This window comes from Cervus elaphus, chromosome 13 (genome assembly GCF_910594005.1).
Source record: "Cervus elaphus chromosome 13, mCerEla1.1, whole genome shotgun sequence".
NCBI lineage: Eukaryota > Metazoa > Chordata > Mammalia > Artiodactyla > Cervidae > Cervus > Cervus elaphus.
This window is the reverse complement of record NC_057827.1, coordinates 71,467,050-71,494,978: the sequence shown is the minus strand read 5'-3', so window position 1 is coordinate 71,494,978 and position 27,929 is coordinate 71,467,050. Positions and strand designations below refer to the sequence as shown.

The 27,929-nt window shown below is 52.2% G+C and overlaps 2 gene segments (V, D, J or C); both read left to right on the top strand.

Annotated features, from left to right (window-relative positions):
• The window catches only part of LOC122706350, a 191,963-nt gene that overhangs the window by 113,612 nt on the left and 50,422 nt on the right, over nucleotides 1–27,929 (top strand).
• On the top strand, nucleotides 575–10,516 carry LOC122706352. The segment is given in 7 exon segments: nucleotides 575–2,753; nucleotides 2,915–3,016; nucleotides 4,460–4,525; nucleotides 4,763–5,086; nucleotides 5,208–5,528; nucleotides 9,895–10,037; nucleotides 10,241–10,516. Coding segments are annotated over 7 exon segments (1,149 nt in total).

The window sequence follows — 27,929 nt, the reverse complement described above, 5'->3', positions numbered from 1 at the left end:
TGGCTGCAGTCACGGTCCACAGTGATTTTGGAGAACAAGAAAATAAAGTCTGACACTGTTTCAATTTTTTCCCCATCTATTTACCCTGAAGCGATGGGACAAGATGCCATGGTCTTAGATTTTTGAATGAGTTTTAAGCCAGCTTTTTGACTCTCCTCTTTCACCTTCATCAAGAGGCTCTTTAGTTCCTCTCTGCATTCTGCTATTAGAGTGGTATCATCTGCATATCTGAATTGTCAGTATTTCTCCTGGCAATCTAGATTCCAGTTTGTGAGTCATCCAGCTGGGAATTTCATATGATGTATTCTGCATATAAGTTAAATAAGCAGGGTGACAATATATAGCCTCGACGTACTCCTTTCCTGGTTTTGAACCAGTTCATTGTTCCATGGCCAGTTCTAACAGCTGCTTTTTGAGTTTCTCAGGGGGCAGGTAAGGTAAGTCTGTCATTCCCATCTCTTTAAGAATTTTCCACAGTTTGTTGTGATCCACATAGTCAATGGTTTTTACGTAGTCAGTGAAACAGAGGTTGACTCTTTTCTGGAATTCTTTTGCTTTTTTTTTTCTATGATCCAGTGGATATTGGCAGTTTGATCTCTGGTTCCTCTGCCTTTTCTAAATCCAGCTTGTACATGTGGAAGTTCTCAAGCCTATTTTATTAATGGAAAGTGCAGATCGTCTGGTGTAATTTACTGAATACTGAATGCAAAAAAGACAGGGTGGTTGTCAGGGTCCAGCAGGGCTGCGAGTGTGAGTTGCTCACTGTCCTGAGCACCAGAGGTCTGGGCTGCAGCCACTGCACTGCCCAGCTCCCACTGCAGAGGACAGACTGTACATTGCCAGGGGGAAACATCGAAACTCGAAATTCGAAGTGTGGTTTCTCCTGAATGTGTGTTGCTTTCGCAGCCTGATAAAGTCAAAGAGTAAAACACTGAGTCGTGAGTCAGGGACCTTCTGTATGAGATGTTTTTGTTTTCACATCAAGGGGAATCAGTCTTCAACCCCTACTCTGTGAGACATGAGGTCTATTTGTCTGAATTCCTCAAGTGACCACTGCCCAGTCCGCTCAGCTTGACTTTCCCTAAAGACTGTTTCTAGGAGAAAGTGGCCAGGGTTGCTCCCCTTCCTTACTGTCTGGATGGCTCGGGCACTTCACACCCACAGGGATCACTTCCCGCATCTACACTTAAGCGGTCAACGCGGCTTTGGGGTTCAGATGGTTGCTGTGTGCTAGAGAGTATCCTCTTTCTCAGCAGAACTTTGTGATAAAGACAGAATTGGGAGCAGGTTCAGATAAGATGCATTTCCCATGGTTTTTAATGAGGACATTTGCCAGAAAGCAGTTAGTCACCAGGACTCTTCGAGACTCGGGGCAGGAACTCGGGCCCACGGTGTGTGCCCAAGTCGGCCAGGCCCCAGGAACGTGTGCCCAGGCTCTCCTCTCCCAGAGAAGCAGCGCTGCCCACTCAGCAGAGACGGGGCCTCCATCTGAGGGTGGCAAACGTGCCTTGGCCTGTTAGATGCGGTAGGGAAGCTAAAGTCACCAGCAAGCTTTTTACCCAGAGTGGAGGGTGGCAGTGACTGACGGCTGGGAGAAGGGCCAGAAGGGCTGGGAGAAGGGCTGGGGTGGGGATGGAGGCATCGGGCGCCCAGGGGAAGGGGCGCATGGGCTCCCAGGAGGAGAGGGGGAAGAGGCTGGGAGGGACGAGCCCAGTTGGGCAGTGTCCACAGACCAGAGGCTTTAACCGAGGCCACGGGTCCAGGATCCTAGCCTTTTGCATCAGAGCCACTGGGCTTTCAAGTCTGTGAGGGCAGCCCTGGGCCACCCACAGCAGGCTTGAGCTGGGCTGAGCTGTGCTGAGCTAGCCAACCGGGTGAGCTGGGCTGAGCTGAGCCAGGTTGAGCTGGGCTGAGCTGGGTTGAACTGGGCTGAGCTGGGCTGAGCTGGGTTAAGCTGAGCTGAGTTGGGTTGATCGGGGCTGAGCTGAGCTGGTTTGAGCTGGGTTGTGCTTGGCTGAATTGGGTTATCCATGGTGGGCTGAGACAGGTCCAGCAGAAATGTACTACCTGGAGTTGACTTGGGCAAGCTGATGATATGCTTTGGGCCTGTTTAACCTCTGCTGAGTATGGTGGGTCTAGCTGGACTGAGTTGACCCCACTGGACTGTCCTGGTCAACAGTGGGCTGACCTCAGTGAACTGGTTGAGCTGAGGACTGGGGGCCTGAGTGTGTATCAGTCTCATTGATGACCCCAGACCCTGGGGCCAGGCCCCAAGTGGCTGAGCCGGGGGCAGTAATGGTGGGCTGGCAGGGCTGAGTGTGCCGTCTGCTCCGCTGTCCCAGAAAGAAGGTGGAGCTGCCTGCACCCCCAACCAGCAGGACGCCTCTCACCCCCCTCTTCTCTTGTGTCCTCTCTCGGGTCCCCAGCAAGTGAATCTCACCCGAAAGTCTTCCCTCTGGTGTCCTGTGAGAGCTCCCCATCTGACAAGAACACTGTGGTCCTGGGCTGCCTGGCCCAGGACTTCGTGCCCAATTCTGTCAGCTTCTCCTGGAAGTTCAAGAACAACAGCATGGTCAGCAGTGAGAAATTCTTGACCTTCCCCGGAGTCCTGAGGGACGGCTTGTGGTCGGCCTCCTCTCAGGTGGTCCTGCCCTCCCCGAGAGTCCCCCAGGGGTCAAAGGACTACCTGGAGTGCAACGTCCAGCAACCCAAGGATGGAAAGATCATCAAGACTGTGGTGGTGTCCCCCAGAGGTGAGCCAGGTTCCGCCCATGGCCGGGGGTGGGAGTGGGACCAGGGTAGCCCACCCTACGCGGCCTCCTGTGGCCCCCACCCTTCCTGTCTACCTTGCAGCCCCTCACCCAGGGCACAGCACATTCTGACCCTCACCTGCTCTCTGCTCCTCTGGTTTCAGTGTCAGCGTCAACCCCAACCCCGACTCCGACCACGTTAGCGCCTTCTACGACACCCAGGTCAGAGGGCTCCAACAAAGTCGTCAACACTCAGAGCAGCCCAGGTGAGCAGCCCCATCCATGCACACCTGTCTGCCCGTCCCTCCGCTGCCACCTTCAGGCAGCCCTGCACGACTTCTCTGTTGAGTCCTTAAGTCACACCTTGAGCCAGGAAGGTGGGGCACTGCTCAGGGACACTGGCCGTGGGCCAGGCCCAAGCTGGGCACTGGCAGATGCCACCTCAGGCCCCTGTGTGGCCCTCAGCCCCTCGTGAATGGGTGAGGTGCCCAGATCACACTGGGAGGTTTGCAGTGAGAGGGAGGCCCACAGGCCAGCCCTGGGCTCTCCTGGTCCAGCCCACGTGTGGAAATGAGACCCTCATGGAAATGGTGCCGCCTGCAGGGCCGCCCTCACCCCTACCTGCACCTGGCTCCAGCTTCTCCGAGTGCCGGGCACCCAGCTGTGGGCCCAGAGTCACCCCTCACCCTGGGTATCCTCCTGGCCCAGAGCGGGAGCCGCAGGAGGGAGCTGGGCAGTTCCCTCACTGGCCCCCAGGCCACTGGCGACCCTCCAAGAGGGGGCCGTGGCTGTGATGTCTCCCTGGGTGGCCCCCCGCCCAGCCTGTGGGCCATAATGTCCACAGTCCAGGGCAGAACCTGCCACCAATGTGCATGACCCCTGGGTGTGGGGTGACCGGTCAGGCACACGGGCAGGGGCGATCAGGAGAGAGGTGGGCCCTGCAGATTAGAGGGTCACCTTGGTGGGGTGGGGGGGGCACTGTGCAGAGCCCAGCACTCCCCGAGCGTTGGCAGTCAGCCCTGACCAGACTGCTGCGGCCACGTCGCCCATCCAGCAGCCCTGGGGACGGGGGCCGAGCTCCGCGACCACAGGCTGTGCCCTCCTACTCTGGTGCTGGACTGCCCTCCCATGGGGAGTGACCCTCCTGGGGCCTAAGGCCTGCTGACCGCACAAGCCCAGCCGTCTGCTCGGGGCGTGGCCCCTGACCCAGACACGGTGCAGCTCGAGAATGGCCTGAGGCCAGATGCATTGCGAAGCTGGATCCCTGCAGCCGGGGCTGGCCAGTCCAGCTCTGCAGCCAGGGCTGGCCTGTCCAGCTTAGAGGGATGGACCAGGAGGAGGGACAGACAGAAGCCCTGTGTGGAAACACAGCTTCAAACATCTACTTTCTGGGCCTTTATAGAAAAAGTTGGCTGACCCCTGGCTGTCACAAATCCATGGCCAGTCGCTCGCTAGTCCTTCTCACCGTAAGCTGTCCTGGCGATGGTCATGAGAACGGTCCCCGAGCACTTAGCGTAGATACTCACAACCAGCAAGGGGACAGCCAGGGTCCCACCGGGACCAGAGCACTGCTGTAGACACTGGCAGAGGCGACCCCTAGATGATGGGAAGGCTGGGAGGCCACCCCTGGGGCTGAGGATGTGGGGAGGCCATGGCCCCAGCCATCTGTGGCGCCGGGAGGAGACCCTGACTCCCCCCATTCTCCACAGTGCCGTCCACCAGCCACAGCCAGCCAGATGCCCAGACACTGGTGTGTCCGAAGGACCCCTGCAGAGGTCAGTCCCTTGGGCAGAGTGGGGGAGAAGGGCGGAGTGCTTTCAGGGGCACCGGTAACAGCCTGCCTGCAAGCGAGACCCCAGCTCAGTGGTGGGCGGGCCCCTGCCCACCTCACTTCTGGAAGCAACAGAGACCAGGGGTCCCTGGGGAGAGGGCGGGCCTGGGGCCACTGGCCAGCCCTCAACCCCGCCGCTCCCCCACCGAGACCCTCACACCTCTCCTCCCCCTCTCCGCAGAGAGTCAGAACCACACCCAGGCCCCTCGCGTCCGCCTGCTGCCCCCACCCCCGCGGGGCCTCTGGCTCCTGGACAAGGCCGAGTTCACCTGCTTGGCCACAGGGGAGGCCCCGCCGCACGCCCACTTCTCCTGGGAGGTGAACGGGCAGCCCCACAGCGGGGCCGTGGACGAGGGGCCCACCCAGGACCGCAACGGCTCCTGGAGCCAGAGCAGCCGCCTGGCCCTGCCCAGGTCCCTGTGGGCCTTGGGCTCCACCGTCACCTGCACGCTGAGCAGCCCCGGCCTGCGGTCGCCGGTGACCCTGATGGCACAGAGAGAACGTGGTGAGGGCAGCCGCGGGCCCCGCAGCACCCCAGCCACCTCCTTCCCCCAGGGGACCCCTGGGCTGGGGCGCCCACCCCCTGGAGCCCTAGCTCACGAGCATAACATGGCTTCTCCCTGCAGCCGCCTCAGTGCCCAGCAATCTGACCCTCCGCACTCTGACTGCGCCTGGCCTCTTCTCCCCTGCCTGGCTCCTGTGCGAGGTATCCGGCTTCTCACCCGTGGACGTCCTCCTCACATGGCTGAAGGGCCAGCAAGAGATGGAGCCTTCGCAGTTTGCAACGGCGCAGCCCACACCCCAGGACGGGCGTGCCTCATTCCGCACCTGGAGCGCCCTGCGTGTCTCCAGCCTTCTGGACGACGCGGGGGCCACCTACACCTGTGTGGTCAGCCACGAGGCCTCCCGGACGCTCCTCAACGGCAGCTGCAGCCTGGACCCTGGTGGTGAGTCATACAGGCCTGGGGCAGCCAGGACACGGGGTGGGGAGCAGAAGGACAGCCCTGAGGCACTGGGAAGCAGGGATGCGGCCGCTAAGTGTCGGGGGCCCCCGGGCTCTGGAAGCCCGACGGCTGCCCCACTGGCCCCGGACACATGTCCACAGGCCACACACCGGCCCAGAAAGGGCAGGAGGTGTTGCCTGCCCCCCATGATCCAAGCAGTCATTTCCCACCAAGATATGCCCGCCACTGGGTGCAAAGCAGGGGCCTCCCCCGGGCTGGGAGTGAGGGCAGCCACCCTCAACAGCTGCCCTCTGGGGACATCCAAGACTCCTCAGCTCCCAAGCCCTCCGCCCTTCTGGTAGCCCAGTCAGCACCTTGGAGGGCACATATGCTGGACTTGGGCACCCAGAGGGTTCTGATCCGCAAGCACCCACAGCGGCCCCTGACCATAGGCCTCCTGGAGGAACACAGGGGCAGGTGCCACAGAGGAGGGGGTCTGGGGGCCCAGGGCTTGCCCTCCCCTCTGAGGTGTCCTCCCCCAACACCGTAGCACACAGCCCAGCCCCTCAAGACCGCAGTGGACATGCCAGTCAGGGAGGCGGCAGGACACACAGGCCAGCAGGCATCCAGGCGGCCCAACGCGGGGGCCGGCAGGGAAGGTGTCTGACGGGGGCCCGAGGCAGTGGGCACTGGGAGAAGAAGGCTAGGCTCGCCCAGGGTCTGGGACCTAGCCTGCAGGCCTGAGCTGCTGTGGGCCCCATGCCGAGTGGGGAGGGTGTGCAGACCACAGCCCCGCCCCGACACCTCAAGAGAGAGCGGGGCCTGGCAGGCAGCACCCTGAAGGCCATGCAGGGTGCCACTGGTGGGCAGGGAGGCCACCTCAGCACACCCACTCCCACCCCCACCATGCACGTCCCTGCGGTCCTCGTCCTGCTGACCCAGCCCACCCACCATCACCCCCACCACACACGCCCCTGCAGGCCTCGTCCTGTAGACCCAGCCCGTCCCCGCCCCCACCATCACCCCCACCACACGTGCCCCTGCGGGCCTCGTCCTGTTGACCCAGCCCACCCATCATCACCCCCACCACGCGCACCCCTGCGGGCCTCATCCTGCAGACCCAGCCCGTCCCCGCCCCCACCATCACCCCCACCACGCGTGCCCCTGCGGACCTCGTCCTGTTGACCCAGCCCACCCATCATCACCCTCACCACGCGCACCCCTGCGGGCCTCATCCTGCAGACCCAGCCCACCCACCATCACCCCCACCACACACACCCCTGCGGGCCTCGGCCTGTAGACCCAGCCCATCCCCGCCCCCACCACGCGTGCCCCTGCAGGCCTCGTCCTGCAGACCCAGCCCGCCCACGCCCCGGACCGGCCACCTGACAGCCCAGGCACTGCGCAGCCTCGAGTCACAAGACACTCTGGACTGGCCTTCCCCAGAGCGTTGACCCAAACCTCCCACTTTCCTGAGGGGCCAAAGCTATGTCCAGCAGCCAGGGCCATGCTCTGTACAGGGCAAGTGGCAGAGGCTGCTGGAGGCCTGCTCAGACCCCAGGCCCCTGAAGGGGCGGGGGGGAAAGCCCCGCTCCAGGGGACCACAGCCAGCACCAGCCCCAGCCCAGAGACTGACCAGCCACTGGGCCTTCCCCGGTGGGCCCTCCTCCAGACCAGAGGAGGACAGCCAGAGCCGCTCCCTGTAAGGCAGCCTGGCCCTCCACAGCCAGGACGGCAACTCCTCCTCACTGGGCCGGCTGCCCCTGTTCTAACACCGCTGCCTGAGGGGTCTGCTGCTTTCCTTGAAGGACCCCCAAGCCCCCCTCACCCCGCCCCACCCACCTGCATCTGAAGGCCACCCCACCCTCTCGGTTCCAGGCCCAGCCCACCGCCATGCCCTCTTCTCAAAGGAGGCCACTCGCAGCTCAGACCAGGCCTGCAGCTGTGGTCATCATTCTCACAAAGTAGCAGCTGGAAGGCTCCCCCGGGGGCCCCTGGCCTCTGCTTCCTGGTCCTGCTCTGGGGTCCCAGGCTTCTCAACCACAGGCCCCATCTCCTGAGAACCTGCGTCAGCCCAGCTCCCCAAACTGCAGCCAGAGCCCTCCGCCCTCCGTCATCACAGAAGCCAAGCCACCCGCCCAAGTCCTGCGCCCCTCGGATTGGCCCCTTCTGTCCACAGACCCCACCCCAGTCCGCCTGTCCCTGCCGGTCTCACGGCCGAGGGCTGTCCCCTTCAGCCCACCCTCCTCTCAGCTGCCAAGGTGACCTTCAAACACCCGTCAAACACCCGTCAGAACTAAGTGGAAGTTCTGCTTCCACTTAGGATGTAGAAGCTAGTAGGTCAGCCACTAACATGATAACAAAAGGTCAACGCCAAATAAACTGTAAAAATCATATTTATTTAAAGTCTCAGACAAGTCGAAGACTCAGTGTCCAACTGGCCCAAATTCCTAGGTCAGAAGAGGCTGCTGGCAGTTATCCTCATCCCAAACACAGGTGGAGAGGCCTGGGCGTCTGTGAGATGAGAGGGACGTGAGGGAACCAGCCGAGGTTTAGTTCCCACACAGGCTGGCCCGGGGTGTGGGTACAGACAAGCCCCCAAAAAACCCCCTGGGTTCGCTGACCCTCCACCTAGGGATTCTGCTGCGAGCAGCTCCTGAGAGCAGGCGGGGCCACAGCAGGAGAGGTCCAGGCTCAGAGCCTTTCCCCCTGGGAGGAGGGGCCTGCCCCCACTCCCACACCGGGAGCCAGCAGCCAAGGAACCTGCCGCCCAGCCCAGCTCAACTCCTAGTGAAAACACAGCTCCTCACCCTCCCTGCCCGACAGAGGAAAGTGTGCGCGCGCTCCACGGAAAGTAGACATACGTCATCGGCTTCACGCTCACTGTCTGTGCACCATGTCCGGCGTGCAATCAAAATTCCCTCGGCACGCAAAGAAGCAGAAAACCTTCACCCATAGTCAGAATGAAAACAGCAAATAAAGTTAGACTGCAGGTGACCCAGATCTTGGAGCGGAAAACAATTGCGATCGTGCTCTCAGCTTAAGCTCTGTGGGTGGCTTCTGTTGCCTTGAGAAAAACGTCCTGCCCCGCGGTTTCACCGGCTCTTCCCAAAGGGCTGCCCGCTGGCACTTCCTGCCCCAGCAGAGACGGGTCAAGGGGCGTGACCTTTAGCTCCTGCGGCTCTTCTCAGCTCCAACCTGAACTCTTTCCCACCTTCTCATCCTGGCAGCTCCTGCCTGTCATTCACACAAGCTCTCCTGTGTGTCTGAGACGACCTCCCTGACCTCCAGGGCTGGGCCATGTGCAGCCGGGACTCCTGGTCTTCACCCGAACAGAGCGCATCCAAGGGGTCCTGTCTTCGCATTTAGCAGCCTCACCGACCCCCAGACCACTCACCCCTGCATTTCATGTGTCTAGAACAGGTTCCTTCAGGTTCTCCGTGGCAAAGGGCTGCTGCCTTTGAAAATTTTTCCAGTGAATCATGCACCCATACCACTGTAGAACATGATATGAACTCATTAGTGGAAAACTGAGACAAACGGAAACCAAGATGCATTGGTATTTTATCATTAGATTCCACAGAGGGCGAGCACACAGTTTCCGTGCTCACTTCCTGTGCCATGACCAGTGGTTCCCAGACGGCAGCCCTGCAGACCCCACAGCCTGCAGCTCTGGTCAGACTCGAGGCGGACCCCCAGGGAAGGAATGCTCATGGAAAGAGCGGCTCGGAAGTCCGGGCCGAGCGATGGGTCCTGGGACTCAGCGCTTCCTCCCTGCCCCGGGCCCTCCCACTGGACTGGAGCGCGGCTCCACGTGAGGGTGCTGAGCTGGCCAGCCCATCCCACCCCGGCCCCCGCCCCACACCCAGCAGGACTGACTTCTGACGCACAGATTCAGCCCTGGCTTAAAGCCTCTGTTCCCAGCCTCGGCCTGCCCTGGCCTCCTGTGCGGCCCCTCGGCCGACTCCCGCTGCAGCCCGCGAGGCTCCCTTCCACTCTCCTGACCCGGGGCCCTCGTGACGCCGCTCCTCCCGCGGGGATGCCGGCCCGGTCTCTCCTTTCACCCTCACACAGCAACCGCTTCTGCGAGCGGCTGTCGCTGCAGCCTGCGGGGCGGGGCCCATGCATCCACCTCGGTGTTGGGGCCACCCGCGCACCAGCTCAGGCCGTCTGCCCCACCGTGCTGTGCACCCCGTCGGGCCCTGTGACCCCTCTCTGCCCCGTCTGTGCCCAGGAGGGAGAAGGTTGTTCACATGGGGCCCCAATGCCAGTAGGGTCTGACCCCTCGGGCAGACCCCTCATGGTCGGCGGCCCGCCGCGTGCTGGGGTGGGCATGGACCAGGCCTCAGCAACGCCTGCTCCCCTGCAGGTCAGGCCACCTGGCCACCCTGGAGCCTGGACGAGAGCAGCAATGATGGTGTGGACGTGGAGGATGCCAGCCCGCTCTGGCTCACCTTCCTGGCCCTCTTCCTCGTCACTGTGGTCTACGGCGGCTTCGTCACCTTCATCAAGGCAGGTGGCCCGGGCAGGTGGGGCCCTGCATCCAGGGCCAGGGTTTCTGAGGAAGCCGCCCCTGCCCACTCAGCCCTGGAGTAGGACAGGCGCTAGGACCCGCTCCCCAGGGCCACAGGGAGGTGGGGGTCCCAGCTCAGCTGGCCAGGGGCCCCGAACGTGGGGGCCCCGGCCCCTTCCTGACCCCGGGGCTCTTGCTGCAGGTGAAGTAGCCCTGGAGAGAAGACACCAGGCTCCGCACAGACAGAACCTGGCCTCCACACCGCCTGCTGCTCCCAGAGGGCAGAGGAGCCCACGCTGGACCCCACCCTGCGGCCCCACCCTCTGTCCACCACAGAGCCCAGCCCCCAGCCCGAGGAGGACATCATGGTGCAGAGAGGGGGCCCCCGGCTGGCCCTGCAGCCCCAGAGCCGGTGGCCCTGGCTGCAGCCCCCTTGCCTCCCCACCCACCATCCGCCACATAAAGAGCTTTGATCCTTCTTCCTGCCTCCTGTTTCTGTGCCCCAGCCCTCAGATCTTGCAGGTGAGAGCACCCAGGAGGCCGAGGGCACACACCGAAGTGTGTCCACACACACAGGAGAGGTGGGCAGGGTCAGGCACGCAGCAGGGGGCTGCCTCCAGAAGAAGATGCCGAGCCTACTGCTCCAAAGGGACTGGGCACACCAGACATGTGCGTCCACACCTGCACACACGGGTGCACACACATGCAGACACATGCCCGTGGGCACACATGCGGAGGTCTGCATCCACACACACATGCACACACATGGATTCACTCTCATAGAGACATGAAAGCACGTGTGCCCGTGTACCACTCAGGCGTGCGCACGCGTGCACACTCACACAGGGGATGGCCCTAAGTGGTGCGAGTGGGAGAGGTTGGGCACACGGAGCCCCCGTCAGACGGGGAGGAGGCACCCCTCATGGAGGGCAGGGTGTGGAGGAAAGTGCTGCCCGAAGGGGCTTGGAGAAGACGCTGGCACTGGTCAGCTCCCAGTCACTCCTGGCCCTCCTGCCGCTGTCCAGAGTTCCCACGGCAGGCAAGGGTGTGGCCCTGGCCCCAGGCAGCCCCCAGGCAGGGAGGCCAGTGTAGCAGACAGCCTTCCTTGGTGCTGGCCTCAGGCAGCTCCTGTCTGGCCTCCCCTCTCAGACCAGGAGGAGGGCAGCCCGTCTCTGGCAGTCCCAGTTTCGGGTGCAGTGTCTCACTCCTCTTCTCAGCTCCGGATGCCACACCGTTGGTTCCCCTGCTCACCAGTTGGCTCTGGTTCCCCCTGCTCACTGGTTGGTTCCCCCTGCTCATTGGTTAGATCTCCCTGCTCACTGGTTGGTTCCCCTGCTCAATGGTTAGATCTCCCTGCTCACTGGTTGGTTCCCCCTGGCCACTGGTTGGTACCCCCTGGTACTGGTCTTCCTCTTGGCCCCCACCCAGCCCACCCCCACACCTGGCATGTGGCCAGCAGCGCCTGTCCACCACTCCTGCTCGTCTCTCATCCCAGACGTGGACCTTACTCCGTGTGTCAGGCCTGGAGGTCAGCAACGCATCTCACTCCCAACATACCCAGCACCACAGTTCTGTAGAGCAGGCTGACCCGCACTAAGGACACTGGTCCTGATCCCGCAGCCTCTGAGTAGGGGCTAAGCTGGGCTCCTGAGATAGGAGAGGGGCCTGGCACCTCGGCCTGGAGCCATCACCAGACCCTCATAGGAGGAAGCAGGGGGCTGGCAGAGCAGAAGGCCTGTGAGGCAGACGCAGGACACAACCCTGCCGGCTCTGAGGATGCAGGAGGGGCCATGCGCCGGGTTGCAGCTCTGGCAGGCAGAAGGACCAATGCAGACCCTCCTCGGGGTCTCTGGAGGGCAGGCAGCCTTTACCATACTTGCCAAGGCCCAGGGAGACTGTTTCAGACTTGTGGCCTCCACACTGTTTAAGGAACAAATGTTTGCAATAATTTGCTGCGGCCACAAAAACGAAGACACCAACTGTCTCTCCAGGCCAGCCCTTCCCACCCAAAGCCACTATTGCTCTAGGCCGAGATCGCTATTCCTCCAAGGTGAAGCTCCTCAACCTCCAGGCGAGGCCACGTGTCCTTCGAGGCCCTCTGTCCTCCCAGGGCTCAGGTGCAAACCCTGGGAACTGATTCTCTTCCTTGTGGCAGCCCATCCCAGGAGAGCCGCAGACTTTGCCCTCTGCCTGTAACCTCCACCAGGAAGCCGCACTTGCCACCGTGGCAGATCCGCTGCCCTGATGAGAGTGGCTGCCATGCCTGTGGGTCCTCGGTGGCTTCCTCCAGTCGACCACCCACCCACTCCCTCCATGCCCTCTGCAGCCCTCTCCTTCCAGCAGTGAGCGGCCCTGTCTCAAGATCTCGGATGAGGCCTCAGCTGGTCCACAGCCAGAAAGGGCCTCAGGTTTTATCAGAAATTTGCCTGCAGGTCCTGGGGTTCCTTGTGGTACCCCCTCCCTGCCCCAGCCTCCTGTCCCGCCACCCCTGCCTGCTCCCTTCTCTGGCCAGGATCTCCCCGCTGGCTGTCCCTGTGAAGAGACCCCTTCCCAGGCTCTGGAGGCTCCGTCCCTCAGCCCACTATGTCCAACCAAATCAGAAAGTCCCTCGCCTTTCCCCTTCCCTACTGAGCTCTCTGCTCCCGCCCTTCCTGCACTTTCTTCAGGTCACATGCTCGTTACACCAGCAGGTTGTCTCTTTATCCCGGAAAGCTAACCCCACAAGCACAGGGTCTCCCGATGCTCCGTGTGAGCAGAGACCGTGTGCAGCAGACGCCAGCAAGCATGCCTGCCTGGAGAGCCGGAGACCAGGGGCGCCCAGCACAGAACAGGCCACAGGGTCCCTGACTGACCAGACAGAGCATCCCTGCAGTGACGGCCTTCCTCAGACCGCCCCCTCGCCCACTCTTCCCGGCTCAGTGAGTGACCACCTGCCAAGGGGGCCCCAAAGGACACCTCGAAGTTGTCTCCAGAGCTGGGGTGAGGCTGCTCCCCAGCCCACAGCCAGCAGGGTCTTTCCAACCCTACATTCATCTGGCAACCCCTGCTCAAACCCCACCATGTGTTCCTGTGACATCAAAAATGGAATCAGGTCTTCCCTGGTGGCCCCACAGTTAAGAATCGGCCTTGCTTCAAAGGGGACATGGGCTCAACCCGAGTCAGGGGACTAATATGCCATGCAGCAACTGAGCCCACAGCACAAACAGAAAGTCCGTGGGCCACAGCGAAGACCCAAGGCAGCAAAATAAAAAAAATAAATAAAACAAGAGAATGAAATCTAAATTTTCACATCTGGAGCCCCACGCTGGCCACGCCATCCTGCTCACAGCCGTCCACGCCTGTTGCCCACTTTCCATGTGTGTCCCCACCTCTGGGGGCCCTGGGGGCTGCCTGCCCCAGCCTGGACAGCGGGACGGGTGGTTCCAGTGCCCGCAGCTGCTGAGGCCTGCATGAAGAGAGGAAGCAACGTCCGGCAAAGGGCTGAGGGCTCAGAGACTCCAAGGAAGACTCCCTCGTGGGCACCAGGTGGCCGCTCCCCAGGAGCCCCTGTGTGGCCACACACCGCCCCCCGTGGCCCCCAGGCCCACACTCCGGGCCCCCCTTCCTGGGGGCTCGAGCCCAGGAGCACCCCCTGCAGGCCCTGGGTGGCCGGGAGGGCTCCAAGGCCCATAGACGTGACCCCCTGAGGCTGCGGGTGCCAGTCTTGGCCAGAGGGTCTGGACCTGAGCTCCTTTATGTCCAGCAAACACTTTAAAATGCCTCAAAGCACAGCATGAAGTGAGCTGTCACCCACAAGCTCCCCGCACCCCTCCTAGCACCAAGCTCCCCTGACCACAGCCGGCCCGCACGTTCACCCAGTTCTTCAACAGGAAAGCGCATGAGCTGCCTGCCAGCAGACTTCCCCTTTCATCTGCCCGGAGGCCTATCTGCAGGAGGCAGGTGCCCTGGGGCCTCCGCTCAGCAGGCAGTTTCCCTTCCAGGCGCCAACGTGGCCCCAGGACCGGGTCTCGGCGGGGGCGGTTACACCCTCACTCTGCAGCCTGCCTGCCTGCACACCTTCCTCCCAGGCCACAAATGTCCGTTTCCAGCCGAGGCAGCAAACAGCACCCATCCACCCTCCCTCACCTAAATCAAGGCCTGACAAGCCTGGTCCCAGGGTGTGGGAGTCACTTCCCAGCCACTTGCATGGGGTTCAACTGCCCACCCATCCCTTGGTGTTTGGGGGGACTGGTCTCAGCCAGTCCTGCTCCCCAAGGCTTGTGGACCAAGGCCTCCCCAGATCTGGGCAGGAACACACCTGCACACTCCAGCCAGGGCCCACGTCTATTCCTGGCCCACAGCCAGACCCATGTTGTTGAGTTTATTCTGGATGACTTGTGGTGGGACAAGACCTCAAAAGAGAGCCAGGAGATGGAAGAACAAAGAGTCGGGACCCCTGCTCTCACCGTCAGGACAAAAGCAAGGTCAGGACCAGCACTGATGCAAATCAAAACTCAGACCAAAGGAAACGATGGGAGACTATTTATGTTCTGCTGAGGCAAACAGGCGTTTTCTCAGAATGACACCACAGCCAGGAACTTTAAAAATAACATTGATAGATCTGCCTACAGACAGAAAAAATTTTAATCTATAAGGAGAAACTCACAGTAAGCAAAGTTAAATGCTATGAGAGACAGAGTGGCTGAAGTAAGTAACCTGAAAAAGTCTGTATCAGTCAGTGCTCTTCAGAGAATAAATATCTGAGATAGACAGGTGAATGTACATGTGTACATTGATATAAGGATATAGGGGAGAGAGATTTTAAGCAACTGGGCCCTGTGACTGAGAAGGCTTGAAAGTGGGCAGGCTGGCAGCCCAGAGACCAAGGGAAAAGGTGGTGCTACAGTTTGAGTCCAAAGGTATAATTCCCTCTTCCTTGGGGAACCAACTGATTAGATTAGGCCCACCCATGTGGAACAATCTGTTTTATTCAACATCTACTGATTTAAATGTTAATCACATTTTTCAAACACCTTCGCCCTATCGATTAGTGTTTGATCAAATATGTGGGTCCTGTGATCTAGTCAAGTTAATCCATAAAATTAACCATCACACAGTCCAATTAAATAAACATTGAAATAAACCAAACAAATGGGACAAACTTCAAGTAAAAGTTTTCAATGGAAGGTAGAGGGTGGGAGATCATTTCCAGTGGGTTGTAAACAACAAATAACCAGTAAAACACATGAAATTGTTAAAATTCACAAATAACCAAAGAAAATTGACTTTCAACAATGAACCACCCATGCGAATGGCAGCTATTCATGTAGGCCCACTGCATGCTAAGATGAAAACTTACACGGTGTGACCACATGTGGCACCACTGTCTGACAGGGTACAGATAATACAATTAGAGATCAACCAGTGCCTACGAAGGGCATGGCAGCCAGGCAAGTTTGGGCACCCCGGTGCCTGGCAAGGTCTTAGCAGAGGCAGGTTTTGCGCAGATCTGGGTGGCACATCCAGGCACAAGGACCAGAAGGGATAAAGGTCAGAGGGAGAAACATCTTTGCAAGTACAAGGCGCTGTGGGAAGGCCAGCAGGGCCACGTGAACAGATAGGAGCCTGCGGAGGAGGGGTCAGAGCAGCCTGACCACGCAGGGCAACTCCAGCACGTTTGAGCTTTAGACTGTTCCCAGGTGACAGGGAAGCCCCTGGAGGCGTCTGGGTGGGGCGGGTTTTCCAACCTTTCACTGGAAAGCAGGCTGTGCAAGAGGGAGGGTGAAAGTTCAGGCGCCCTCAGGATCTGTGCAGAGGTCCTGATGGGAATGTAGGAGGAGGCCGGGGGTGCGGAGGGAAAAGAAGCCCTCAGATCGGGCGTGAGCCTGGAGGTTGAGCCAAGGGTCTACAGGGAGAGGACTGCCCCCACTGGGGCTCCTGCCTCAGCATGAATGCAGTGCCGTTTGCTGAGTGCCAGGGTCAAAAATTCTCCTTTCAGTGACGTGGGTGTGAGCTGCCCATCGGAGGCCCAGGAAGGGACGCTGGGTGGGAGGCTGTGGGAGCCAGGACTTTGGGACTCAGGATGAAGGCAGAGGTGGAAGAGCCGGGCTGGGGCCCTTAGTGCACAGCAGAGTTGACACAAAGGGCTGCCTGGAGGTCACGGGGAGCAGGGGCAGGGGTGGAGGGGAGCCGGCGGGGTGAGGCAGCAGCCTGAGAGGGCGGGTGACGAGGCAAAGCCAGCCCGTCCCTGCTCCCAGTGGGTCTGGTCAGAGGCTGAGGGGGTCCCAATGGGCTCCCAAGTGCAGTCTCTATAGTGAGGTGGCCAGGACACGGCTGGCCTGGGCTCAAGACCTGAGAGAAGGATCTGTTGGCACTGCCTAGCCGCCCCGCTCCCACCAAACACAGAGCTGGCCTGTAAAGTTCAACATCTCCTGGGCACAGGTAAATTGCCAAATATCAGGGCCGTGGTGCCAAGTTCTCTGACAGCACTGCAAATGAGGAAGACGTCTCAGACAAGGGGATAAAAAAAAATACCCCTACATGACTCACGGGTCAAATCAAGACCAAAATTAATTACTTAATAAATTGATATTGGCAGAAATTAAGAAGCCTGATCACACCAAGTTTTAGGATGTAGATCCACAGAATCTTTAAAGCATTGCTTCTGGGAAGTCAAATTAGGAAAGTCAGTTTGGAAGAAAGCATACCATTAACTTCAAACGTTGCGTATTTTGCGTGAACCCTTGTGACATTCCAGGAAAGACATACAATGTATAGTTGGGCCAGATGGGGCTCTTTTAGGAGTGCTGGACCACTATGAGCAACACGGAGTAGAGGGTGTGAAGAACTAGACTCTGCACAACTGTGGGAGAAGCTAGGAGATAAAAGATCTGCAGGTCCACTGTAGAGTCAGGGAAGTCACCAACCAAAGACCCTGAAGGCAGTTGACGACAAGGTCTGTGGAGGGCTCTTGCCTCTGAAACAGGCAGAGGGTCTGAAGGTGCCACACTTCATCAGAGCCGGCAGTTGGAAAGGAAATCTGTCTAACATAACCATTTGGAATTCTTGAGTCTACTGAAGTCTTCAACTTCCAGATGAAGACTTGGTGGTACACTGTGATGAATTTTGGTCAAGTGCAGAAGCTAACCAGTCCCCAGCTGTAGCCACGTGGTGGACAGCTGGACATGGGTTCCTGGAATAACTTGCACATAGCTTGAAGGGGGCAGGAACTGGGCAAAAAGGATGCAGTCCTCCAAATATCAGAGATCTATGTTGCAGTTGCTACTTCTAATTGCAGTGTGTGTGTGTACTTAGTCCTGTCCAACTCTTTGCAACCCCATGGGCTGTAGCCCATCAAGCATCTCTGTGCATGGGATTTCCCAGGCAAGAATACTGGAGTGGGTTGCCATTTCCTCCTCCAGGGGCTCTTCCAACCCAGAGATCAAACCTGTGTCTCCTGCACTGCAGGCAGATTCTTTACTGCTGAGCCACTGGGGAAGCATAGAGGTGCTTATAAAGAGGGCGGCCTCTGTTGTTTTACCTTCTCCCACTGTTTTAAGTCTCTCATCCCTGGCTGAGGTGGCTTAAGGGGCTGGCGCCCTCTTTTCCCCAACTCTTACCTTTATTCTTCCTGTTTACCTTTTGGGAACCATCAAAGACTAAGACATTCAAAGGCAACTATGTATTTAGGGAAAATTAGAAAGTGGACATGCATGTCCAGGGATGGCACAGGCTCAGAAAACACCTGAGAGGATGGTAATTTACGCCTCAGGATAGTCATTGGCACAGAGGCAGCCTACATTAATAAAAAAGAAAAAAACCAAAACAATAATTCATAACACTAACAAAAAAATTTCAAACCCTGGAATGGTAATAAAGGGATCTGATTTCCAGAGTTACCACATTATTATTTTCAGTTGTCAACCTTTCAACCAGAAAATTACAAGGCAAAGCAATAAACAGGAAAGTATGGCCAACTCAAAGGGAAAAAAATTAATCAACAGAAAACGTTTCTGAAAAAGATTTGATGGTAAATCTACTAAATAAAGTCTTTAAAATGGCCATTTTAAAGATGCTCAAAGAACTAAATGAATAGGTGGAGAAAGTCAAGAAAATGATGTCTAAACAAAATGAAAATGTCAATAAGGAGCTAGAAAAACTAAAAAGAAACCAAAAAGAAACTCTGAAGAAGAAATGTAGAGAATAACTGAAATGAAAGATTCAAGACAGATTTCAGCAATGATTCTTTGAGGAAAAAGAATCATTGAGCTAGACAATAGGATAACGGAATTACCAATTTCTGTATGAGGAACAGAAAGAACAAGATTGAAGGAAAGCAAACAGAAACTAAGAGGCCTGCAGGAGACACTAAATGGACGAACACACACCATGGAAGTCCCAGGAGAAGACAGAGAGAGTATCTGAATAAAAGGACTGAAAACTTCTGAAACTTGATGGGAGGCATGGATATAAATATCCAGGTAGCTCAATAAGCTCCAAGTTAAAGGACCTCAGAGACTCATACCAATGCACATTAAAATCAAATTTCAAAAACCAAAGGTAAACAGAGAATCTTGAAAGCAGTAAGACAGAAGCAACTTATCACATTTGAGGGCTTCTCATAAGGTTGTAAACATATTTCTCATCAAACACATTGGAGGTCAGAAGGCAATCAGCCAATATATGAGAAGTGTTCAAAGAAAAGGCCAGACAACCAAGAATTCTGTATCTAGCAAAACTGTCCTTCAATAGTGAGTAAGAAGTTAAGACATTCTCTGATAAAAATTGAGTGAGTTGATGACCATTTGGCCTGTCTGCAAAAATGCCCAAGGGAGTCCTGCAGAGTGCAGTGAAAGAACACTACACAGTAACTAGAAGTTGTATGAAGAAATAAAGATCCTGGAAAAGGTAAATACATGGGCAATTGTGAAAATTTGTATTTTTGTAACCAAAGTTTGTAACTCCAAATAGTAGTAGTAGTGTTAGTTGCCCAGTCATGTCTGACTCTTCGTGATCCCACAGACAGTAGCCCACCAGGCTCCTCTGCCCATGGGATTCTCCAGGCAAGAATACTGGAGTGGATTGCCATTTCCTCTCCAGAGGATCTTCCCGACCCAGGGATCAAACCCCAGTCTCCTTCATTGCAGGTTGATTCTTTACTGTTTGGGCTACAGGGAAGAATGTAACTTCACAAACTGTTTTCTATTTAATACATGATTTAGGACTAGTAAATTTTAATTAGTCTAAAAACTAATATTATTGCAACTTTGACTTATAATTCCATGTGCTCTTTATCATATAATTTAAAAGAGTAATTGTTCCTAAATGAATGCAATATCATATATCAATTATATCTCAATAAGGCAGGAAAAAGAGAGACTAATACATTTAAAAGAATTTTTACATTGTGTGTTGAAATATGTAATGTACAAAGATGTGATTTTGTGACATCAACAATCAACTGAAGGGAAGGAGTTTTGCATGTTATCACGGTTGTTGTTATTCATCATTGTTGTTGTTCATTGTTGCTCAGTCATTCAGTGTATCCAATTCTTTCTGACCCCATGGACTGCAGCACGCCATTCTTCCCTGTCTTGCACTATCTTCCAAACATTGTTCAAATTCATGTCCACTGAGTCACTGATGCCATCCAACCATCTCATCCTCTGTCAACCACTCTCCTCCTGCCCTCAATCTTTCCCAGCATCAGGGACTTTTCAAATGAGTCAGCTCTGCACATTAGGTGGGCAAAGTATTGAAGCTTCAACTTCAGCATCAGTCCTTTCAATGAATATTCAGGACTGATTTCCTTTAAGATTGACTGGTTTGACCTCCTTGCTGTCCAAGGGACTATTAAGAGTCTTCTCTAGCACCACTGTTCAAAAGCATCAATTCTTAACTGCTCAGCCTTCTTTATGGTCTCACATCTGTACATGAATACTATGGAAAAATCATAGCTTTGAATATACAGAACTTGTTGGCAAGGTGATGTCTCTGCTTTTTAATATGCTGTATAGGTTGGTCATAGCTTTTCTTCCAAGGTGCAAGCTTCTTTTAATTTCAGTGCTGCAGTCACCATCTACAATGATTTTGGAGCCCAAGAAAATAAAGTCTTTCACCATTTCTATTTTTACCCTGTCTATTTGCCAGGAAGTGACGGGACTGGATGCCATGATCTTAGATTTTGGAATGTTGAGTTTTGGGCCACTTTTTTCACTCTCCTCTTTAACTTCATCAAGAGGCTGTTTAGTTCCTCTTCTCTTTCTGCCATTAGGATGGTGTCATCTGCCTATCTGAGGTTATTGATACTTCTCCTGGCAATCTTGATTCCAGCTTGTGCTTCATCCACTCTGGCATTTTGAATGATGTACTCTGCATAAAAGTTAAATAGTCAAGGTGATAATATACAGCTTTGATGTAATCTTTTCCCAGTTTGGAACCAGTCTGTTGTTCCATGTCTGATTATAACTGTTACTTCCTGACCTGCATACAGACTTCTCAGAAGGCAGGAAAGGTGGTCTGGTATTCCCATCTCTTGAAGAATTTTCCACAGTTTGTTGTGATCCACACAGTCAAAGGCTTTAGCATAGTCAATGAAGCAGAAGTAGATGTTTCTTTGGAATTCCCTTGCTTTTTCTATGATCCAATGGATGTTGGCAATTTGATCTCTGGTTCCTCTCCTTTTCTAAATCCAACTTGTACATCTGGAAGTTCTCAGTTCATGTACTGTTGAAGACTAGCTAGAAGGTATTTGAGCATTACCCTGCTAGGATGTGAAATGAGTGCAATTGTGAAGTAGTTTGAATATTCTTTAACATTTCCCTTCTTTATGATTGGAATGAAAATCAAACTTTTAAAGTCTTGTGGCCACTCTTGAGTTTTCCAAATTTGCTGGCATATTGAGTGCAGCACTTTCACAGCATCATCTTTTAGGATTTGAAATAGTTCAGCTAGAATGCCATCACCTCCACTAGCTTTGTTCCTAGTGATGTTTCGTATGGCCCACTTGCCTTCACACTCCAGGATGTCTGGCTGTAGGAGAGTGATCACATCATTGTGATTATCCAGGTCATAAGGACCTCTTTTGTACAGTTATTCTGTGTATTCTTGCCACTTCTTCTTAATATCTTCTGCTTCTGTTAGGTCCATACCGTTTCTGTTCTTTATTGTGACCATCTCTGCATGATATGTTCCCTTGGTATCTCTAATTTTCTTGAATAGATTTCTAGTCATTCCCATTCTATTGTTTTCCTCTGTTTCTTTGCATTGTTCACTTAAGAAGGATTTCTTATCTCTCCTTGCTATTCTTTGGAACTCTGCATTCAAAGTTTCAGAGTTCCTTTGAGTTTTTTAGTGTCTCCTGCTAAGGCATGGATCAGCAGTGGCCTGCCACTGGGACAGGAGCTCTGGTTGCAGCAGACCTGGGAGGCACAGCAACAATAGAGCCAATGAGCAGACAACCCACAAACGGGAGAACAATTATACCAAAGAAGTTCTTGCACTGTTGTAAAAGTTCCAGAACCAACAACAGATCTCCCAAACTGAGGATCCAGCAAAGGAACTGAGAACCCCCAGAGAATTTGAAGGCCAGTGGGATTTGATTATAGAACATCCACAGGACTGGGGAAACAGACTCCTGGAGGGCACAAACAAAGCCTTGTGAGTGCCAGGACCCAGGAGAAAGAGGCAGTGACCCCACAAGAACCTGAGTCAGACTTGTCTCTAAGTGTCCAGGAGTCTCTGGCAGAGGTGTGGTTTGACAGTGGCCTGCCGCAGGGTCAAGGGCACTGAACACAACTATCCTGGGAGCCACAGGGTGTGCTGGCAGAAAACCTTTTGAAGGAGGTCGCCATTATCACTATTACCCCTACCACTGCTGGGCCTCACGCCAAACTACAGGAAGGGAAAACAGCCTCACCCATCAACAGAAAACTGGATGAAAGATTTACTGAGCATCAGTCAGTCAGTCAGTTTGGTCACTCAGTCATGTCTGACTCTCTGCAACCCCATGGACTGCAGCACTCCAGGCTCCCCTGTCCATCACCAACTCCCAGAGCTTGCTCAAACTCATGTCCATCGAGTTGGTGATGCCATACAAACATCTCATCCTCTGCCGTGCCCTTCTCCTCTGGCCTTCAATCTTCCCAGCATCAGGGTCTTTTCAAATGAGTCAGCTCTTCACATCAGGTGGCCAAAGTATTGGAGCTTCAGCTTTAGCATCAGTCCTTCCAGTGAACTTTCAGGACTGATATTCTTTAGGATGGACTGGTTGGATCTCCTCACAATCCAAGGGACTCTCAGGAGTCTTCTCCAACACCACAGTTCAAAAGCATCAATTCTTCAATGCTCAGCTTTCCTTATAGTCCAACTCTCACATCCATACATAACTACTGGAAAAACCATGGCTTTGACTAGAAGGACCTTTGTAGGCAAAGTAATGTCTCCTTTTTAATATACTGTCTAGATTGGTCATAGCTTTTCTTCCAGGGAGCAAGTGTCTTTTAATTTCATGGCTGCAGTCACCATCTGTAGTGATTTTAGAGCCCAAGAAAACAAAATCTGTCACTGTTTCCACTGTTTCCCCATCTATTTGCCATGAAGTGATGGGACTGGATGCCAGGATCTTAGTTTTTTGATTATTGAGTTTTAAGCCAGCTTTTTCACTCTCCACTTTCATGTTCATCAAGAGGCTCTTTAGTTCCTTTTCTCTTTCTGCCATAAGGGTGGTGACATCTACATACCTGAGGTTATTGATGTTTCTCCCAGCAATCTTGATTCTACCTTGTGCTTCATCCAGCCCTGAATTTCATATGATGTACTCTGCATGTAGGTTAAATAAGTAGGGTGACAATATATAGCCTTGATGTACTCCTCTCCCAATTGGAACAAGAGCAAATTACTGAGCATGGCCCCACCCATCAGAGCAAGACTCAGATCCCCACAGCCAGTCTTTCCCATGAGGAAGCTTTCACAAGCCTCTTAGCCTTATCCATCAAAGGACAGACAGAATGTAAACCACAAATACTGAAAACTAAACAAACTGATCACTTGGATCATAGCCTTGTCTGATTCAATGAAACTATGAGTCTTGCATGTAGAGCCACCTAAGACAGAGGGGTCATGGTAGAGAGTTCTGAAAAAATATGGTCCACTGGAGAAGGGAATGGCAAACCACTTAGGTATTCTTGCCTTGAGAACCCCATGAACAGTATGAAAAGGCAAAAAGATATGGTACTGAAAGATGAACTCTCCAGGACAGTAGGTGCCCAATATGCTACTGGAGAAGAGTAGATAAAAAATCTCCAGAAAGAATGAAGAGACTGAGCCAAAGCAAAAACAACACCCAGTAGTGGATGTGACTGTGATGGAAGTAAAATCTGATGCTGTAAAGAACAACATCACATAGGAAACTGGAATGTTAGGTCCATGAATCAAGGGAAATTAGAAGTGGTCAAACAGGAGATGGCAAGAGTGAACATTGACATTTTAGGCATTAGTGGACTAAAATAGACTGGAATGGGTGAATTTAATTCAGATGATCATTACATTTACTACGGTGGGCAAGAATCACCTAGAAGAAATGAAGTAGCCCTCATAGTCAACAAAAGAATCTGAAATGCAGTACTTGGGTGCAAGCTTAAAAACGACAAAATGAAAAAAAAATGACAAAATGATCTCTGTTTGTTTCCAAGGCAAATCATTCAATATCACGGTAATCCAAGTCTATGCCCCAACCACTAATGCTGAAGAAGCTGAAGTTGAAAGATTCTATGAAGACATACAAGAGCTACTAGAACTAACACCAAAACAGATGTCCTTTTCATCAGAGGAAACTGGAATGCAAACGTAGATAGTCAAGGGATACCTGGAGTAACAGACACATTTGACCTTGGAGTAAAATGAAGCAGGGAAAAGGCTAACAGAGTTTTGCCAAGAGAACACACTGATCAAAGCAAACACCCTCTTCCAACAACACGAGACGACTCTACACATGGACATTGCCAGATGTTCAATACCAAAATCAGATTGATTATAATCTTTGCAACCAAAGATGGAGAAACTCTACACAGTCAGCAGAAACAAGACCAGGAGCTGACTGTGGCTCAGATCACAAACTCTTTATTGCCAAATTCAGACTTAAATTGAAGAAAGTAGGGAAAACCACTAGACCATTCAGATATGACCTAAATCAAATCCCTTATGATTATACAGTGGAGTGACGAATACAGTCAAAGTATTAGATCTGATAGAGTAGGTGAAGAACTATGGATGGAGGTTCATAACATTGTATAGGAGGCGGTGATCAAAACCATCCCCAAGAAGAAATGCAAAAAGGCAAAATGGTTGTCTGAGGAGGCCTTACAAATAGCTGGGAAAAGAAGAGAAGTGAAAGGCAAAGGAGAAAAGGAAAGATAGATCCATCTGAAAGCCGAGTTCCAAAGAATAGCAAGGAGGGATAAGAAAGTTTTCCTAAGTGATCAATGCAAAGAAAACAAAGAATATGCAAAGAATAGCAAGGAGAGATAAGAAAGCTTTCCTAAGAGATCAATGCAAAGAAATAGAGAAAAACAACAGAATGGGAAAGACTAGAGATCTCTTCAAGAAAATTAGAGATATCAAGGGAACATTTCATTCAAAGATGGGCACAATAAAGGATAGAAACAGTACGGACCTAACAGAAGCAGAAGATATTAAGAAGAGGTGGCAAGAATACACAGAAGAACTATACAAAAAAGATCTTAATGACCCAGACAACCACAATGGTGGGATCACTCTCTTAGAGCCAAACATCCCAGAGTATGAAGTCTAGTGAGCCTTAGGAAGGATCACACGAATGAAGCTATTGGAGGTGATGGAATTCCAGCTGAACTAGATCAAATCCTAAAAGATATTGCTGTGAAAGTGCTGTGCTCAATATGCCAGAAAATTTGGAAGACTCAGCAGTGGCCACAGGACTAGAAAAGGTCAGTTTTCATTCCAATCCCACAGAAAGGCAATGCCAAAGAATATTCAAACTGCTGCACAATTTCACTCATCTCACACACTAGCAAAGTAATGGTCAAAATTCTCCATGATAGGCTTCAACAGTATGTGGACCAGGAAATTCCAGATATTTAAGCTGAATTTAGAAAAGGCAGAGGCACCAGAGATCAAGTTGCCAACATCCTTTGGATCACAGAAAAAGCAAGGGAATTCCAGAAGAACAGCTACTTCTGCTCACTGACTATGCTAAAGCCTTTGACTGTGTGGATCACAACAAACTGCGGAAAATTCTTCAAGAGATGGAAATATCAGACCACCTTACCTGCCTCTGAGAAGTCTGTATGTAGGTCAGGAAGCAACAGTTATAATCAGACATGGAACAACAGACTGGTTCCAAACTGGGAAAAGATTACATCAAAGCTGTATATTATCACCTTGACTATTTAACTTTTATGCAGAGTACATCATTCAAAATGCCAGAGTGGATGAAGCACAAGCTGGAATCAAGATTGCCAGGAGAAGTATCAATAACCTCAGATAGGCAGATGACACCATCCTAATGGCAGAAAGAGAAGAAGAACTAAACAGCCTCTTGAAGAAAGTGAAAAAGGAGAGTGAAAAAGTTGGCTTAAACCTCAACCTTCAAAAAATGAAGACCATGGCATCATTCATGGCAAATAGATGGGGATACACTGAAATGGTGGCAGACTTTCTTTTCTTGGGCTCCAAAATCACTGCAGATGGTGATTGCAGCCATGAAATTAAAAGACGCTTGCTCCTCGGATGAAAATCTGTGACCAACCTAGACAACATAATAAAAAGCAGAGACATTATTTTACCAACAAAAGTCCATGTAGTCAAAGCTATGGTTTTTCCAATAGTCATGTAGGAATGTGAGAGTTGGACTATAAAGAAAGCTGAGTGCCGAAGAACTGATGCTTTTGAACTATGGTGTTGGAGAAGACTCTTGAGAGTCCCTTGGACTGTGAGGAGATCCAACCAGTCCATCCTAAAGAATATCAGTCCTGAAAGTTCATTGGAAGGACTGATGCTAAAGCTGAAACTCGAGCCTTTGGCCACCTGATGCAAAGAACTGACTCACTGGGAAAGACCCTGATGCTGGGAAAGATTGAAGGCAGCAGGAGAAGGGGACGACAGAGGATGAGATGTTTGTATGGCATCACCAACTCGATGGACATGAGTTTGAGCAAGCTCTGGGAGTTGGTGATGGACAGGGATGCTTGGGGTGTTGCAGTCCATGGGGCTGCAGATAGTTGGACACAACTTAGCAGCTGGACTGAATTGCATTCAGATGAGTATACCTTTCCTTTCTCCTTGCCTTTCACTTCTCTTCTTTTTTAAGCTATATGTAAGACTTCTTCAAACAATCATTTTTCCTTTTTGCATTTCTTTTTCTTGGGAATGGTTTTGATCACTGCCTCCTATACAATGTTATGAGCCTCCATTCATAGTTCTTTAGGCTTCCCATCTATCTGATATAATTCCTTGAATCTGTTTTTCACTTCCAAATTATAAGGGATTTGATTTAGGTTAAACTGGTATAAATCAAGCTAGACTGTTATTACTTAAAATATTAAGTGTAATCTCCCTTATAGCCACAAAGAAAATAGCTATAGGACATTAACAAAAGTAAATGAGAAAGAAACTTGAATGTTTTACTACAAAAAAATCTAAACACAAAAGAACATGGTAATGAAAGAAATGAAGCCTAAGAAAAAGCTGTAAGGCATACAGAAAACAAATAGCAAACTGACACAAGTAAGACTCTCCTTATCGGTAATTACTTTACATGTAAATGATTAAACTCTCCAATCAAAAGACATAAAACTGCAGAATAGATAATTCCAATTATGTGCTATTTTTTTAAATAAGAGACTACTTTAAAGCAAAAGACACAAATATATTAAAAGCGTAAAGATGGAAAAAGATACTCTATGCAAAAGAGAGCAGAGGTAGCTGAACTTAGATAAAATAAACTTTAAATTTGGAAAGTTTACAAAAGATGAAGAAGAACATTGTATAGTAATAAAATATTCAATACAGGAGGAATATATAACAAATAAACATTAACACAGTTTGTGACAGAAGCAAAGCACATGAAACGAAAACGGACAGAAATGAAAGGATAAATTAGTTAGAGATTTCAATATTTCATATTTGATGATGAACAATATTGCCAGAAGATAAGCAAGGAAACAGAGGATTTTATCAACTTGACTAACAAGTTTAACAGATCCTCAAAACACTCTACCCAACAAGAGCATACACGCTCTTCTCTAGTGCATGAGGGACATTTTCCAAGATAGACCATATTTTAGGCTACAAATTAAGTCTCAATAGATTTTTTTAAAACAGATTTAATACAAAATATCTTCTTTGATCACAAATGGGTGAAGTTATAAATTATAACAGGAGTAGAACTGGAGAACAGTGTGGAGATTCCTTAAAAAAAACTGGAAATAGAACTTTCATATGACCCAGCAATCCCACTGCTGGGCATACACCTCAAGGAAACCAGAACTAAAAGAGACACGTGTACCCCAATGTTCATAGCAGCATTATTTACAATAGCTAGGACATGGAAGCAACTTAGATATCCATTGGCAGATGAATGGATAAGAAAGTTGTGATACATACACACAATGGAATATTATTCAGCTATAAAAAGGAACACATTTGAGTCAGTTCTAATGAGGTAGATGAACCTGGAGTTATACAGAGTGAAGTAAGTCAGGAAGAGAAAGACAAATACTGTATATTAACTTATTTATATGGAATTTAGAAAGACAGTACTGACGATCCTACATGAAGGGCAGCAAAGGAAACACAGATGTAAAGAACAGACTTTTGGACTCAGCGAGAGAAGGTGAGGGTGAGATGATTTGAGAGAATAGCACTGAAACATGTAT